The sequence below is a fragment of the Pongo pygmaeus genome, chromosome 13, assembly GCF_028885625.2.
Source record: "Pongo pygmaeus isolate AG05252 chromosome 13, NHGRI_mPonPyg2-v2.0_pri, whole genome shotgun sequence".
Classification (NCBI taxonomy): Eukaryota; Metazoa; Chordata; class Mammalia; order Primates; family Hominidae; genus Pongo; species Pongo pygmaeus.
In genome coordinates, this window is record NC_072386.2 from 115172791 (window position 1) to 115190207 (window position 17417).

Genomic DNA, 17417 nt, shown 5'->3' on the forward strand with positions numbered 1-17417 from the left:
TGGAGGCAGATTGGGGCTCCTGGCAACACGTGGACACACACATCTTTGCACATTCGAGAAAGCACGTGGACACACACTCAGGCACATGAGTGCACAGTGCCACATGGGGACAGCTCACACAGTGCAGTGAAGAGCTGTGCCCCCACATACTCCCCAGCACCCCACAGCCTGCTAGAGGCCCTGCTCTGCGTGTTCAGCTTAGGGCCCCTACCCCCCAACCTCTCACCTGTCCCAGGACTGCAGCCCGCGCTGGAGAAGCGAGGTAGGAGCCTCTTTGTGGCTGGTACTATTCCCAGGACCCATACTGCTCTTGTATGAACTGGATGCACCCAGAATATGCTGCCCCCAGGGCTGGGCAGAGGACCTGGGACCCTTAGAACATGAGGCCTGGGGGAGCCCCCATAGGAGGTGCAGAAGGTGGCATCTGGCAGAGCTGGGCTCCAGCCTTGGGTCTGGCCTCTCCACCAGGCTCCTGGAGCGTGCAGTGCAGCTGGGGCCCCCAGCCTGGGGTAGCTTATCTCTCGGTGCACACGCTTGGCCCTCAAGGGGTGACCCAGCCTTGCTCCCCACATTCCACTTCAGCCACGCAGCCGGTGGGCCCCCCCACAGCCCCAAGACAGGGCCTGTGCTTGGAGGGTGGTCAGGAGCCATCACGCTGCACCACCCCCTGCTCTAGGCTCCAGCCCTGCACAGCCATCTCTGGTGTCTCTTCGCTTGTCTCTGCTTTCATCTCTGTCATGATGAATCTGTCACTGTCGGTATCTTAATCATGTTCTAATTTGTTTCTCTCTGCTATTTTCAGCCTCTTAGTCTGTTTTTCTTTTCTCTCTCTGGGGTCCTTGAATGGGGCCACATCTAAGGATACTGACACTCTTCTTTCTAGCTCACAGTGGCCAGCTGAGTGGGAATGTCTATGAGAACTCGGGCTTGGGTGAGGGACAAAGGGCCTCGGAAAGCAGAGACCTTGGAACTGTAGTGGGTGAGCTGGGGCAGCCCAGGGAGCCCAAATTCAGGCTCCCTCCCACCCACTGCTAGGAGTCAGCCTGGATGATGGACACTGATAGGGCCTGGCACTAGAGGGCTCCCCCATGTAGTGGAGAAGCCTGGGGGTGGCAGCAAGGGGGAGGAAGCTGGGGCTGGAGGTCTCCCAGCCTGAGAGCCTCCTTCCTGTTTGTAGGGAAGTCACTGCCTCACAAACCTGCTAGCGGGAGAGAAGGGAGGCCATGGGGACTTCCGGGAAGCTGGCCAAGGGCCCCAGGCTACCCTCCCTGTGCCCACAAGGGGCCCTCTGGCCCTGGCTTAAAATAGTACAGTTCCTCCTGTAATGGTGCTGGGCCCAGCCTAGACCTCAGAGGGCTGCTGGCTGGCTGCTCGTGCTGCTGGCAGAGGCCTGGGTACCCAGCCCTCCTCAGATTGTGGCTGGAGGCTTTGTGTCTTGGTAACATGGGTGGGAATGGGGAGTTGCAGAAAAAGCACGGGTTCCTGAGTCAGAAGCCCTGGATTCAGGTCTCAGCTCCAACACCGACTAGCTGTGAGACTTTGGGCTGGTCCACGTTGCCTCCCTGAGCCTCAGTTTCCACTTACGGAAAACAGGGTGAGCGCCTGGCTTCTAACCTGAACGAGACCACGTATGTAGCTGATGCCTATGGACCTTGCCACACATAAAGTGGACACTCAAAAAATGGGAGTTCCTTTTGTCTCCAACTCACCTGAGGAAGTGCCTCCTGGAAGCACTCCTCAGTACCTACACTGTTCCTAGGACTGGGTGTTGAACAAGGAAGGTTTGTGGAGAGGCAGCATGCAGGGAGGGCAAGGATGGGGCTGTGGTCTCCATGGTGAGACTTGTTGCCAAGGGAACAAGACTCCAAGAGCCCCGGGTCTGGCAGTTGGGCACTTTTGCCATAGGATCTGAGACGGATTACCACTGTGGACCTAAAACCCTGATGGGCAGCCAGGCCAAGGCTCCTGGCTCTGCTAAGTTTCTGCTGTTGGGGTGTAGGGGTGACAGCTCCCCGTACCTAGCCTCCTTTCATGTATTGACTTCACTGAGACCCAACTTTAAGCCAGCCACACTCAATCTTCCTTAACCCTGCCCCCTGTCCCCCAGGACACAGGTACCAGCGCCTCCATTTGTCTGACAGGGAAAGTGAGGATCAGAGAAGCATCTGTCTGTGTCAAGGTCACATACAACCAGGAAGGGCAAGAGCTGGAATGAGAACTCAGGCGGTGAGATCTCTAGTTGATGTGCCTGCTGTCTCATAGACTGCTTGAAGGAAACGACCCCTGGAAAGAGCTCTGTGTAGTCAGACTCAACCTCATCCCAGCACTCTCCCCTGCCATCATTTCCAGGGGCTTCTGTCTTCAGACTCTGCCTTAATTTGGAGTAGCCAGCCTTCCCTGTTTCTTCAGGTATGCAGATGGTCTTACGTACCTCTGAGGGTTTGCACAAGGATAAGAATCCCAGCACAGATCCTGCCGAATAGTAGGTGCTCAATCCATGCCGGTTTATATTCATTCCTGACATTTGGTTTATATTCATTCCTGACACCTTGCCAGTTATGTAACCTCAAGCAAATGACTTACCCTTTCTGGGCCTCAGTTTTCTTATCTGTAATATGGGAGAACCTCACTGGGTTGCTCTGGGGAATCAGTAGTACTCTAATGCACACAAAATACTTAGCACAGAGCTTTGCTTTGTTTTCTAGATGTTACTTTATTATTCTTCCATATTATTGGCTGGCACCCAGGAAACTGAAAGCTCAGTGTCACATAAGCAGCAATTTATGTATTTAGAGCAGTGTCCTTTTATTCCGTGGAATATTATCCCAACAGAATTTTAACAGGAGGCAAAAATGTCCAATGCTCAAATGCTTTTGGTAGAACCTGGGTTAAACAACATTAGTTTTCTTCAGGTGGGACTTCTCAAGCCTTTAATATGCCAATAAGAGCTGAGAATCAATGAGGACGATAGAGCGAGTGCAGCACTTCCCATATTTTTGGCAACAGAATTCTGACCTTTTCCATGGAACCATCTCAGGCCGGGGGGCGGGGGGGAGTCCTGTGTTCTGAGAAGCCATACCAATGTAGCGCCTGCAGTATTCCACATGTCTGGGCAGCATCGCTTTTCAGCTCACTTTGGTTGTGTCTGTTCATCCACCTCTTACAGAATTAATCCTTTATTAACGTTTTTTATTTTGTTTTTATGGCAACAGGTTCGCCCAAAGGCCATTACTGAGCTTTGCTACAAACTCTGGACATCCACATTCAGCACTACTGAATTGCTAAGGCTGAGCAGGGAGGAAGCCAGTTCTAACTTTAGTATCAGATAGACCTGGATTCAAAAGCCAATTCTGCCACTGACTAACGTGTCATCTGAAGCAAAAGGCTTAACTTCCTTGAGCCTCAATTTGCTTATTAGAAAAATGGGGCTGAGACCTACCCCTTGCAAGGCTGTTATGAAGATTACTGAGACGACACGCGTGAAGCACCAATCACGGCGCCTGGACTCACGAAGTGGTGGGCCAATGCGTCCCTTCTCCTCCCGGCACCTCTGTGTAATCTGTTCCCTCTTGTGGGGCAAGGAAGACAGTCTATTAATTCGTTCTGCAGCATTTCCTTTGTTCTAAACCCATCTCTTTCAAAACTCAAGGGCTCTCTGGTTTCTTGTGCTGGAGGCTGAGGAATGGGAAGGCAGCTGGGCTTCCCTCATTTCACACAAGAGGATTAATAGACTTTGATCAAACCCTCCTCAGCCTTTATCTTCCCAGCCTGAGAAGCCTTCATCTCTCCCATCTGTCTTCATACGCCCCTCAACCCAAACTCTGCCACTTCTCTGATCATAGGAGCAGGCCTACAGGACAGTTGTGCAGATCTGGGTTCAAGTACGAACTTAACACTCCTGTGTGATTTGGGCCACATCCCTTGTTCTCTTAGGCCTCCATTTTTTCAGCTCTAGAAAAGCTATTAATATACCTCACCTATTTTCTGGAAAGACAGTATTACTTTGCTAGAGCACAGTACATCCTAGGCCATCCATCGGCCTCTCCTGCACTATGATGCTGCTCTCTTGCCCAAGACTCAGCAGACAGCTTTCTTCCCCCACACTCCTGAATGTGGCATCCAAGGCTCTCAACTGCTTCTCCAGCCTCAACTCTTGCTAATCCCTCCCACCTGCCACCATTCCTGCCATGACAGTCCCTTGTTATACCTGAACACTCCCATCTTTCTGATACACAGCCAGGCCTTTGGACATGGATCCCTCTACCTGGCCTACCTGTGGATCCCTTTGCCTAGTGACTTTCTTCAAGGGCCACCTTCAACAACACTCATCTGTGAAGCTCTTCCTGACTATCCTCCATAGAACAAGCCACTCCTTCTCCAGGGCCTTACAACCCCACATACCTCCCTAATGACAACCTCATCGCCCCTGCACTGTGAAAGTCTGTATCTGCCTCCCCACTAGGCTCACTTCTCTGGTTATGCCACTCACCTTGGGAAGAGTCTTTTCACCTCACTCAACTGTAGTTTCTTCACTTATAAAATAGAATAATCCCTGAAGTTCAATATGGTGCCTGGCACACAAGGTGGGCACTTCAGTCAGTGCTGGTTCATTGATTCAGGCAGTTCCGAGACACCACCCCCTGCCAGAGCCTCAGCAACAGAATTGAGGTGGGTGTCAGCTATGAGCAAGAGCCACAGGTCTGAAGGCACAAGCCGGCGCCTCAGGACACGCCATCATCCCTCCCCAGAACCCCAGACAAGCTTCATAGACAGACGCCATGTGCAGAAGGATTCACATTTATTGGTTCAAATACAGTACCTAACACTTGCTAAACATGCATTTCACACTAATTGGTCACATTTCCACAGGTAGTCAATTCACAGAACAGGGCCCATCCTTACCAGCTGGCAGGGTGGGAGGTAGCAGAGGGCCTGGGTAGCCTGCAGAGCCCGCCAGCTATCATTTGGTCATGCAGGGTTGATGGAGTCAGGCTGGCGGGCAGCCCTTGGCCGGCCCTTTGGGGACAAGGGCTCAGGGACATCCCGTTTCCTCGATTCCTACACACAGGACTGTGGGTGGAGGTGGACCTAGGGCAGATAACCTGGGGGTAGGCTCGTGGATGTGTGTGCCACTAGAGCCCTTAAAGGTGGTGTCTGTGGGAGTTGTGCTCCCTATGCCCTGGAGCACAGGAAGGAAATGGAGGCCTCTTCAAGGGGGTGACTAGTCCCTGGCTGGGTAGGTGGGAAGGAATCCCCAGACACAGCCCAGACATCACAATGCAGCCACCAGCCCCTATGGCAGACCTGGGATGGCAACACAGACAAAAACACCAACACCCCAGGGCAGGCGGGGCTTCTTTCCCGACAGAAACATGTAAACAGAGCAGGAGCTACAGTATCCTTTTCCCACAGGATTCCTCAGAGAGGAATCGACCAGGATGTCCCTTAAGAGGTAGTTTTTTTTTTTTTTCTTTTTCATGGAAATTTGAATCAACAACATAGCATCTATTACAAGACATTTTAGAGAAAGAAAACAATGGTCATCAAAGGGCAAAGACGGCAGGGCTAGATCTGGGGGACTAGCCTCCACCAGTAACACAACTTTTGTTCTTGGGCTTGGAGCAGGCTCTGACCTTACTCACTGCCTCCCTTTGAGCCTACAGTTGATCCCTGTGCAGGCTGTGGCCCGTTTGGGGCTTTGGGCCCAGAAGACGGATGCTAGATGGGAACTGGGCTAGACAGAGGGACCCGGCTTCTATGAGCGGGGAGAGGCAGGGCCACCGTGGCTCGTGTCGTAGGACAGCTAGAAGCCTTCAAGTCTCATGGTGGCCCAGGTCTGGCCAGAGTGGAAGCCCCAGCTTGCTCCAGACTTGGCAGGCTCTCTGGAGCTCCCGCCTTGGAGGAAACAGTTCAGGTATGGCTCCCAAGCCCAGAAAAAATGTTGCTGTGGCAGCCTAGAGAGGAGTTTCTGGGGATCCTGTAATTAAATACACATCCCTGAGCTGTGGCCCCAGAAACCCTTGTCTCCAGGCTAACCAGTTTCCAACACTTGGTGGAATGACTGCCGTTTCTCATCCTGACACACAGATAAAACATCATTTCACAGACACTGGACATAGATGCTTCAAGCCAAGGAGAAAGGGAGGATGATCAGTTGCAAAGGCAGAGGGAGTGCAAGGGAACTCTCACGGGCTGGGGTAGGGGAGGCAGGGGAGTAAGAGCAGCGGATTTTTTTGTTAAATTTTGTTTTTTGGGTTTTTTTTGTTTTGTTTTTTACTTTAAAAAAATCAATTAAAAAATTCAAAGCTTAATAAAAGGGCTGGTCTGAAAGACTGGATTCTTAAAACAATTGCAAAAATTTCAAAAGCAACAAGGAAAAAAAGATATACACCAGGGGCCCAGAGAGGAGGGCCTGGAACCACAGCTCAGCTTTCTTTCCTGCTGAGAGGCCAGGGTTCCCTTAATTTGACCAAACTTGGACATGGCTTAGATGCTGCCCACAGTGGGTTTGTCTGTCTCCATCAGTTCCATTCCCCCAGGAAATCAAGAACAAACAAACAAATGTAGGAAATGGGTAACAGAGCAACGCAGCTAGCTCAGAGCCCAGGATTTTAAGGATCTGGTAACAGTGACCATGGCAGGTACTCACCTCCCTGAAAAAGGGTGGCAGGTGAGAGGCAGGTTGATGTGGAGTGGGTGACATTCAGTGATGCCACAGAAACCCTTAGGATTCCCCATTCCTTGCTCTAGTTCTGGGGAACAGGACAGGGAGGATCCTGCCTACTTCCTCCTATCCCTGGGGGCTTGCCCACCTCTCTTTTGAGTGGGGCATAGGGGCTGGGTGTCCTCTGAGCCAGGTTGAGCTCTTTGAGACAGATTCTGGGGAATTTCTCCAGATTAAGGACAAGACCACCAAACCTTGCAAAGGACTCCAAAAGTCTACAAAGGCAGCCAGAGAGCATGAATAAGTTCCAAGATGCCAAACTTTTGTCTTGGGACAAGAAAACATCAAAAAGGAGAGGGAGGGAAAGGCTTGCATGTTTCAACGACGTAGTGCAAGCAGGTAGGATTCTCCTTTTCCATGTAGCTTTCAGAGTCGTATTTTTATGGCATAAAAATTCTCACTCGGCTGGGCGCAGTGGCTCATGCCTGTAATCCCAGCACTTTGGGAGGCCGAGGCAGGCAGATCATGAGGTCAGGAGATCGAGGCCATCCTGGCTAACACGGTAAAACACTGTCTCTACTAAAAATACAAAAAAAGTTAGCTGGGCGTGGTGGCGGGCACCTGTAGTCCCAGCTACTCGGGAGGCTGAGGCAGGAGAATGGCATGAACCCAGGAGGCGGAGCTTGCAGTGAGCCAAGATCGCGCCACTGCACTCCAGCCTGGGCAATAGAGCAAGACTCCGTCTCAAAAAAAAAAAAAAAAAAAAAAAAATCTCACTCAAAAAGTGAGTGCTTTTGGTGGCTGGGGATCAGAGAGAGGGCAGAAAGAGAAATTAGAGAAAACATGCACAACTTTTCTCTCCTTCCACTAGCAAAAAGGCTACCTGTTAACCAAACATTATGGGGAAGAAAGCAAAAAACAAACATACCAAACCTCCCCCTCCAACCTTTCTCCGTGTTCTTCAAACCAAATTCACAAATACATCTAGTGGCTGACCTAATGTCTCCACGCTGCTAGCTACACTCCTATCTTCTCCTCATAATACCTGAGTTTGCAATGCAACACATTCACTTTACCCTGTTTAAAAAAAGCCCACGTCATAAAAGGACTGGTGCAGAAGACATTAAAGACGGTCCACAGGTCAGGCTCTGGCTTGGAACACACGGCCACTTGGCTCAGAGATTCTGCAGGGCTCTCGGCAATGAATGGGCTCTTTGTTCTGTGGAATCTGCTGCAAACATTTGTAAAACTGGATTTGTACAATGGCAACTTGCAGAACCTTTCCCCTACTCCACAAATTAACAACTTGCTCTGTTCAATACTACGTTGTTGGAGAGACATGTTCTTGCCTCATCAGAGAGCAATTTCTTTTGACACCCAACACAACGGGTAAAATGTTTAATTTGAAAAGCAATTTCAAAAATAATAATTGGACAGATGGAGGCCTCAGCAAAGAACGATGCTGTACACAGGAGCTGTCTTGGAGAAGGGATCTGTGATATGTGTCTCCTTCCCGATCTGGGGGAAAGCAGCTCAGAGTCTGAACTGTGGCCAAAGAATGTGATCTAGTTGGTTAAATAAAATTCAGGGGAACAAGTATCGTGAACTTAGAAATAAACAGATACACATGAACACACAAGAATCTTCCCACAGATGTGAAAAACATGCTAGCTGGAGCTTTTCCTGAGGAACACGTCTCTTCCTTCTCAGAGCAACTGGGGAAATGGCATTGAGGAGTAATGCTCTGAGTTTTAGATCCATCAAGGGCCAAAATCATCACTCTGCTGGTACCCGTAACATTTCACCAGAAAGAAACAATTACAATCAGACACGGACTACCCAGTATGCACACGACGTGCTGGCCTCCTGGGTAGCTTTACTAGGTTGAGTTGGGGAGACAGCAAACAGCCTTTGACTAAATAGGCAGAAGAAGGTGCCGTGGGCCCTTCCAACCTACCCAGGCATGCAGCCAACTAAGTGGTCTGCTTGCCACACTGGCTGTGAAAGATACCTGGGTGTAGGCAGGACAACTGCTACATTAAGGTGAAAAGGGAAAAAGCACCTGAAAAAGTTCAAAGACAGACCTGGTGTGGCGCTGGCCAAAGTCAAGAGGGTAAGGAACACGTCCCGGGATGAGGTGGGGCAGGTAGTGAGAGATTAAGGAGTCCAGGCCATGTCTGCAGAGGTAGCAGCCGGGCCATTAGGAACCTGAGGTAGTTTAAAGCCCCCCCTTCCCTTCCAGGTGCTTCTGGCTCCAGCCCTCCAGGCCTTGGCTGGCCAGTCCACTGCTGAAGCAAGGGGCAGCTGGGCCACTCTGGGCCTTGGGCTTTGTGTTCTGGGTCCCTGAGGAAAACTGGTCTCACTCTGGAGAGAAAAGGAGAACTTGGAGAAGAACTTAGGGGCAACATTTCTGGTTAGCAGACAGGTGAATGGTCCTTCTCACTGTTTAAAAAAGCCTGAAGTTTTTGGATTTAGACCTGAGGGTGCGGTAGGAAGGGGAGAGGAGAGGAACAGATTTCAAAAGAGGAGTGTCTATTCTTTTTGCAGTCTGGCCTTGCCCTACTACCCTTTAAAGAAAACAAGGTGAAAGGAGAATAAATCGGTAGTGGGCACCAGGCTTCAGAACATGGCATTCTGCTCAGCTGGTTTTTCAAAGGGCCAATAGGAAGTCAAATGTGTAAGGGAGTGGGAAGGAGGAAGGTCGGCCTCAGGAGATCCAGGTAAGGAAACTAGGTAGCTGGGGGCCCTGAGGGAGCTGGGAGGCGAGTCCTGTGGATCAAGTGATTGCCAGGACTTTGCCTAGATGGAAAGTTCGCAGTGGTAGACAATGATGGTGGTGCAGGGGTAAGGGGGGCAGCAAGGTGTGAGAACAGAAATTCTTCTGCCCTTAGGACTTGTTGGGTGGAAGCACACCTGCCTTAAATACGGTCACTGTGCCCTACTCTCTTAATTTTCACGCTTTCCAAGGAAAGGACATGGCTCAATCCTCATCTCCTGCCCTGTTGCCGTCTCACCAACCCTGCTTAGTGAATCTCCTAACAACACTTTGCCCCCTTACAGTGTGCCGTTTTATCTGGCAATTCTGTGGCTAAAAAAGGCAATTTGCTCTCTGACAGACAAATGTGAGTCTGCTGAGAAAATGTGGAAAAAGTAGGGATGGCCACACCCCCCATTTCCATTGAGGTAGTCATCTTTGTCAACATTATGGAAATAGTCATCTTAGACCCATCCCACCCTCTCCCTCAAAATACAAAAGAACTATTTCTAAACAATGACAACACTGTAACATTAAACATCTTCACATTCTGTAAACTGTAAGAAAATGCATTGGCTGCATTCACACAAAAGCATGTGCATCATGTTGAAGGCCATACATTCAACTCTGTCGTGAAATAAATATATAGAAAAATGAGGTTAAAAAAACAGACAAACAAACAAAAATTCTTCTTGCTATGGAGGCAACGGGAAATGCTGCTCCACAGCCTCCATCTTGGTCTCTCTGGCTTTTCCCTCCAGAGCCCATCCTGCCCACCCAAGGCGCTGTGGTTGGCCTGAGGAGGGCACTTGGAACAGGTCATTCCTTGCCCACACTGGTCTTGCAGGAATGCAGCACCACCTTAAAGAGGAGGGGCAGCTGCTCCAGGGGCACATTCACCATCTTTCCTGGGAACAAGCGGGGAGAAGAAGAGTTAGCAGTGGTCACTCTAGTGGACAGGCAAGTCATCCTCCTTGGGCTGATGGAGGGAGAGTATCACCTTGCTGAGTGACTGGGACAAGAGAAGTGCCAGGAGTATCACAAAGGTTGGACACACTGGGCTAACATCCTAACATCCAGACCCCTTTGGGTGCCCAGGGAGCCTAGTAATGGTGCCAATTCATCATCATTCTACTCCTCAGGGAATACTTAGTCTGTTCTAGGTGGTTAAATGCATTACCTCATTGAATTCTCACATTATTTCTGTGTACTACTTTTTACCCTCATTTTATAGATAAGGAATCTGAAACTGAGAGGTAGTCCAGAAAACTTCTGTCCTGTTTTCTTCACTCCCTCAACCCCCGGTAGATTTTCTAAGTAATATTCTATAAAATATTGCACTTTGGAATGGTTTAATAGGTTAATAAAAGTACAAGGGGAAAAAGGAGCGGGGGTAAAGAGGCAAATACATTTGAGAAACTCAGGGTTAAGAGCTTTACAGATTTCTTGATTGAAGGACTTCTCACAGCATTCAGTGTGCTAATATAATTCATAAATACCTAAGGCTGTGTTTCTTCCCGCAAACAGTACCTCTGAGTGACCTGGGGAGCCGTTTGAAAACACTGATTGATCTCCAGGCTCCACCCCATTCCAATTAAACCAGAATTCTCCAGGTGTAACTCAAACATTGATTTTTTTTTTTTTTTTTTTTAAGTTTTCCAGGTGATTGGAAGTGCCGCCAAGGCTGAGGACCCAGTTCTCTGGAGGAGAGTGGTGTGTAATTGTTGACTTCCTTTTATTTCACATAGTGCCTGCTTAGTATCTCATGTGGTAAACTCTAGCTTAGAAAATACTGAGACAAACTGTCAAAATATCCCTAAAATTCCAATAGTTTAGGCCCAGCTCACATTTGCTAGACTGCTTTGTGGCCCAAGAAATAGAAAAAAAAATTCCCTTGTCAGACTGAAATAATTTTCCTTTAAAATCGTATTGCTTTCTCCAGAATTTTTATGTTGAATTAAAAAAATGTATTGCTGAATTTTACAAGAAGAATCCCGGTCTATAGGTCACATTTCTGAGCTGCCCCTCAGTATGTGCTGGACAGCCAGAACAAGAATCTTTACCACATGAAGCAAAGCAACAACCAAAAATGCCAGGATTTTATATTGAAATAGACCTATTTAAATGTCAGGAAGCTCAGAAGGGGTCAAGACCACATAGAAACATACATACATACACACACATACATACATACACACACACCCCAATACATAAAATTCCTCTGCAAATACAGGATTTTAAACTTTATTTTTCCTATTCTTATTTTAATTTTTTTAGAGATGAGGTCTCACTGTGTTGCCCAGGCTGGTCTTAACTCCTAGCCTCAACTGATCGTCTCACCCTAGCCTCAACTGATCCTCTCGCCCCAGCCTCCTGAGTAGCTGGGATTACAGGCATAAGCCACTGTGCTCAGCTAAAGATATCACTTTAAATAAATGATCCCTCAAAACTCATGGGCAATTCTGTGAAATGAAGATAATTTTAAAAATTGAGATATAATTCATGTATCATAAAATTCACTCTTTTAAAGTACACAATTCAAGAAATTAAGTTAATTTGAGATACTCTGACTCTCTGTTTCCTCATCCATAAAATGGCTATAATATTGCCAACCACCAGCGGAGACTGGTGTGAGATTAAATGATATAAGGCCACAAAGTACCCTGCATATCATAAGAGCTCAGGAAATTAACTTCTCTTCTCTACAGAGAATGCAAGCTTCTCATTATAACAGACCTTTTTTGAGGGCAAGGGTGAGAACTCTTTCATGCAGTTGGTGATGGGCTGGAATGAGCACCCTGAAAACACTGCTTGCCTCATTCCCTTCACAAGCTAAGAGAAGCGAGGAAGGGTTGGGAGCCCAAGACCCAGAATGTTACCTGCAATATATCGAATCTCAGGTAAGCACATCATGAGATCAGGAAAGCGGTTCGGCTGATGTGTGTATTTATATTCAGTAAAATCCTGGCAAATGTACCAGTATCGTTTATTCAACTGTTCCAGCTGTGAGGCACTGGTCAGACCCCTGATATCTGTGGAAAAAAAAAAAAAAAACACACACACACACACAGGGAATGGGATGGGCATTCTAATGTGGAAGAAACACCAGCTCCTTAAATATGTGCATCTTTCAACTAAGTTACTAAACACTGTCATAACAGGAGATCTTCTCTGATAGGGAGGAACTAAGTTCTACCTAAGGGAAGAGAAATAAGAGAGAGGAAAAATATACAGAGGACAGCAAGCAGACAGAGCCCCTCGAGGGCTAGGGCTTCTCTCAACTTCATACCAAACTCCCAAAACAACCAGAGGATACCAGAAAACACTAAACAAATGACTGAATAACCTACTTTTCCAACTTAATCCTTCACAATATCTTTAAATTTGCCCTTCGGTGGAACCAATCAGAAACCTTGCCAATACCTACACATTCATGCTTGTAACACACATACACACACACACACAGCACCCTCCTATGCGCTTCTGTTCTTAATCTTCTTCCTGGGCTGTCCCTCCATTTTTTTTAGATAGGGTCTCACTCTGTCACCTAGGCTGGAGTGCAGTGGTGTGATCAACAGCTCACTGCAGCTGGCTCAATAGATTCTCCCACCTCAGCCTCCTGAGAAGCTAGGATTACAGGTGTGTGCCACCATGCTCAACTAATTTTTCAAATTTTCTGTAGAGATGGGGTCTCACTATGTTGCTTGGGTTGGTCTCAAACTCCTGGGCTCAAGTGATCCTCCTGCCTTGGCCTCTTCAAGAGTTGGGATTACAGGCATGAGCCACTGTGCCTGGCCCCTCCATTTTTTCTAAATAGATCTCTCTCTTTCTCTCTCTCTCTCTCTCTCTCTCTCTCTCTCTCTATATATATATATATATATACACACACACACACATCTTTTTTATATATAGAATATGAACATAAATATTCTATATATAAATCTTACCCACTCTTTGAGGCTCAGCTCACATTTCTCCTCCTTCAAGAAGTTGCTACTGTTCTCCCCCCAACCTGAGGCACAAGCAGTACGTCAAGTGCCATCAGAATGTATACTTCTTGAGACCAGAGACCTGGAGTCTAAGTTTTCTCAATGTCTTTAATGCTCAGCACAGGGCTTGGCCAAAGGGAGGCATGCAGAACACCAGATAAATGCATGAATGGCGTAAAAGCAGGAAGAGGTTTGGCCAATGTGGGGGGAGAGTAGGCCAAGAGGAGAGGAGCTCTGGACTGGAAATGGGACACAGGACGAGGGCACTTGCAATGTCACAGGCAGCAGAACAGCCCAGTGCCACTATAGGAGCAGAATACACATTAGCTACTTTGGAAAAAAGAGAATACAACCCTCCTCCCTATACTGGTTTTACCAGCAGCTGCCAAGCGCCTCTTTGCAGGTAATATTCCACATAAATCACATCCAGCATTCTTTTAATTAAAAGCCATGCTTGATGTGTGTGTGTGTGTGTGTGTTTGTGCACCCCTGCTCTGCCCTGAAGGGGCTGTCAGAACCACTGCCAGCCTGTCACAGAGGCCTTATCTTCAACAGTTTCATCAGTCACTCTGCTCTTCTTCAGTCACTGGTAAACTTGGTACATATTTAAAATGACGCATGTACTGTCCTTGGTGTCTGTGTGCAAATGCATTAAAACTGACTAAACAAAGCGAATCCTCTTCCTTCCTCTATGAGTTATAGAGATTGTGGTATTTCAGTTTGAAGAAAAAAAAAATCCAAAGCATTCCCGCATTCCCTGTACTATAAAGGGTCAGGGTGATGACAAGGGGGTGCACAAGTCTTCCTGGATTGAAACCCAGATGGTGTGATGGATTCTGTGTGACAGTCCTGAGGGTAAGGAGGGGTGAAACAGGAGGGCAAATGCTCACTGCCTGCCTCCTGCACTGCAAAGGTCCCTTTTCCCACCCCAGCCACTCACCTTGATTTAGGAAGTTAATTGCTTTCATGCAAGCATACTCCTCGTTGCTGACCTTTAGCTGATGGAACTTGTGATAGAGGTAGATGAGCCGCTCGATCACCTCCATCCCTTCATCACTAAATCTGGAGAACAGACACAGGTGTTAACAGTTGGCTGTGATGCCAGTAGGGGCCAGGAAAGGGCAGCCAGAGAGCTCCTACAGCTCCTTAAACACGCTGGGCTTGGGGGAAATGGGATCCAAAGCCACTTGGGAAGTACAGGCAGATGTCTATAGGCCAACGCAGCTCATGCAAGCTGCTTTTCCCAAGGTCAGGTAGAGTCAATCTAGGTTCAAATCCAGCTCCATCACACACAAGCTATGAGATCTTGGCAAGGTCATCTGACCCCTCTATGCTTTGAGGTCCTCCTCTGCAAAATGATAATGCTTGCATTCTTGGGCTAACAAGGGCCCAAGAAGGTCTGGGATATAAATGTGGAGAAGTACAACATTATTAAGATACAGCTATTGTTGAGATTCAGCCTCTGGTATCAATGGCAGCTGCCATGGTGACTCTATGTGAGCCTCTGCCACACTGCAAAAAAAGCTGCTGATTGTATTTGCTTGTGTTAACTGCTTCCAGCAGAGCTGAGGTTATGCATAGTGAAAATTGTTATTGGCATCCCTGACTTTGGCAGGAGGGAGGAAAATGTTAACTGAGTTTCCATACCACGCCATCCTCTGTGCTGGGCACTTTGTGAGCAGTATCACATTTAATTCTCTCAACCCTGTGAGCTAGGTGAGATAACCATCAGCACTGTACAGATGAGCAACTGAAGTTCAAAGAAGGGAGGGTCTCATCCACAAATACAGTTAATTGGTGACAGAGTAGGAATTTGGAACCTGAACCCAAGGCCTTGGTTTTTCCAGTATCTAAGGTGGTGTACCCTAGCAGAAGTGGCTCAAAGCCCCCATGCTCCTTTCTTTGGGTCTAGGAGTGAGCTCTGTGAGGAAAGACCAAGTTTTAGGCAATGGGGCCCCAGGCTAGGCCACCCCAGGGGATTAATGTTTTGGGTATACTTCATACCAGAGATGGAGATACCATAAAACCAAGGAGGCAAACACTTAACCAGGAAGCAGGAGTTTATAAAAGACGAGGTCAAGTCTGGCCTGAGTCATTCTAGGAGTGGCCTGGCTAGTGGGCAGTGGGTCCCAGATAGGCCTTAGATACAGCTCAGTCACAAAGAGAAGCAGCTTAGCTTCAGGCCTGCTTCCTGGTGAGATCTTCAGATCTGCGCACTACAGGCCTGTGCCAGGCCAAGAAGGCCCTATCTGGGTAGGGTCCAGAACATCTGGGGACGAACTCTTGCTTTCTGGAATCTACTGCTTTCTGTGTTAACTTTGAAGGCTTTGCAGGCTTAGGCTTCCTGGACAAGCAGGACACTTTCTCTTGCTTGGGGAAAGCCTGGCTCTGGTTGGGGCCAGAGGCTCCTGCCCTTTTTAAGCACCAAGGGGAGCCTCAGCAGCAGGTAGAACTAGTTGTCCATATCCATGGGTTCTATATCTCTGGGTTCCACCAACTGCATCAGAAATATTTTTTTACAAAACAATACAACAATAAAAAAAGACAAATTTTTAAAACACAATATAATGGCTGGGTGTGGTGGCTCACACCTGTAGTCCCAGCACCTTGGGAGGCTGAGGCAGGCAGACTGCTTGAGCCCAGGAGTTCACGACCAGCCTGGGCAACATGGCAAAACTCCATCTTTACAAAAAATACAAAAATTAGCTGGGCATGGTAGTGCTTGCCTGTGGACCCAGCTACTCGGGAGGCTGAGGTGGGAGGAACACCTGAGCGTGGGAGGTTGAGGCTGCAGTGAGCTGTGACTGTTATCACTGCACTGGCTTGGGCAATAGAGTTAGACCCTGTCTCAGAAAAAAAATAAAACAAAAAACAAAAAACCAAACCAACCAACCAACCAAAACACCTAAAAAAGAACCCCCCCCAAACAAAAAACCAGTGTAATAACTATTTACATGGCATTTACATCACTGATATTGCATCCGGTATTATAAGGATTCTAGAGCTGATTTAAAATATACAGGAAGATATGCGTTGGTTATACACAAATACTGCACCATTTTATATGAAGGACTTGAACATCTGTAGGTTTTGGTATCCATGGGGGTCCTGGAAGCAATCCTCCACAGATACTGAGAGATGACTGCACATGCAATCTGGAATGTTGACCTTCGGCCTTGGCATGGCTCCCAGTATGAGCTGGGGATTCTTTTAGCTGATCTGAGCTACTATGGCTGACTCAGTTTCTCTGTACCTCGCCCAATGGCTTTTACGACTTTACTGATACATTCCCAGCCTGGCCGATAGATTCACATTGAATAACCACAATAACCACCAATCTATAATACCGTTTCTACCACTCTACCATTTGTTGAGTGTCTGCTACCTGCGAGGCACATTAAGTATTCTACATTTAATCTTATTGATATTCCCAATAAATTCACAGAATGGATACAAATCATAACCCCCTTTGTTTACATGTGGAAATGAAGGCTCAGGGAGTTATTTACTGAGTCTCTATTACGTATTAGGCCTTTTCATATGCATTCTTACACTTTACCTTCCTGATAACCTGGAAGGATACATAGTAAGTATCACTTCCATGTTAGGGATGAGGAAGCAGAAAAAGAGGTGGCTACCCCAAGGTTGCACGGGAAGTAAATGGTAGTGGTGGTGAGGCCAATGTTCAAACCTAGATTTTCTAATTCCAAGCATATGGACTTTTCTCAGCACTACACTGCCTACCCTTGATCCTGTCTTGTTCTTAGCTGCTACCTGGAAAAGGCTAACCACATACTACCACAGGGACCTCAGGAGTTGTGTCCCCACAGCAACTCAGAGCAGGGCCCAGCCCTGGGAGGATGTCAGGTCTGCTACAGCGCACAGAACTGCCACTGCAAGTGCCTCCAGGATGCTAAGACTTGCAGGAGGCAGTGTGCCTGGGAGTGAAGACCACTCCTCATCATAGCACTGTGTTGGATACTTATGTTCTTGAGAGTGGGAAAAAAAG

The 17417-nt window shown here is 47.8% G+C and overlaps 1 protein-coding gene across 5 annotated transcripts in view; it reads right to left on the minus strand.

Annotated features, from left to right (window-relative positions):
• Window positions 1-4776: 4776 nt before the first annotated feature.
• NR6A1 (nuclear receptor subfamily 6 group A member 1) overlaps window positions 4777-17417 on the minus strand; it is a 260373-nt gene continuing 247732 nt past the window's right edge. For all 5 annotated transcript variants that reach the window (XM_054501532.2, XM_054501535.2, XM_054501537.2 and 2 more), the window contains 3 exons: window positions 14349-14470; window positions 12299-12451; window positions 4777-10327 (listed from right to left, as the gene is read on the minus strand). In XM_054501532.2, the coding sequence (XP_054357507.1) occupies window positions 10239-10327; window positions 12299-12451; window positions 14349-14470 (364 nt within the window). In that variant the 3' untranslated portion in view covers window positions 4777-10238. The remainder of the gene's footprint in view (window positions 10328-12298; window positions 12452-14348; window positions 14471-17417) is intronic.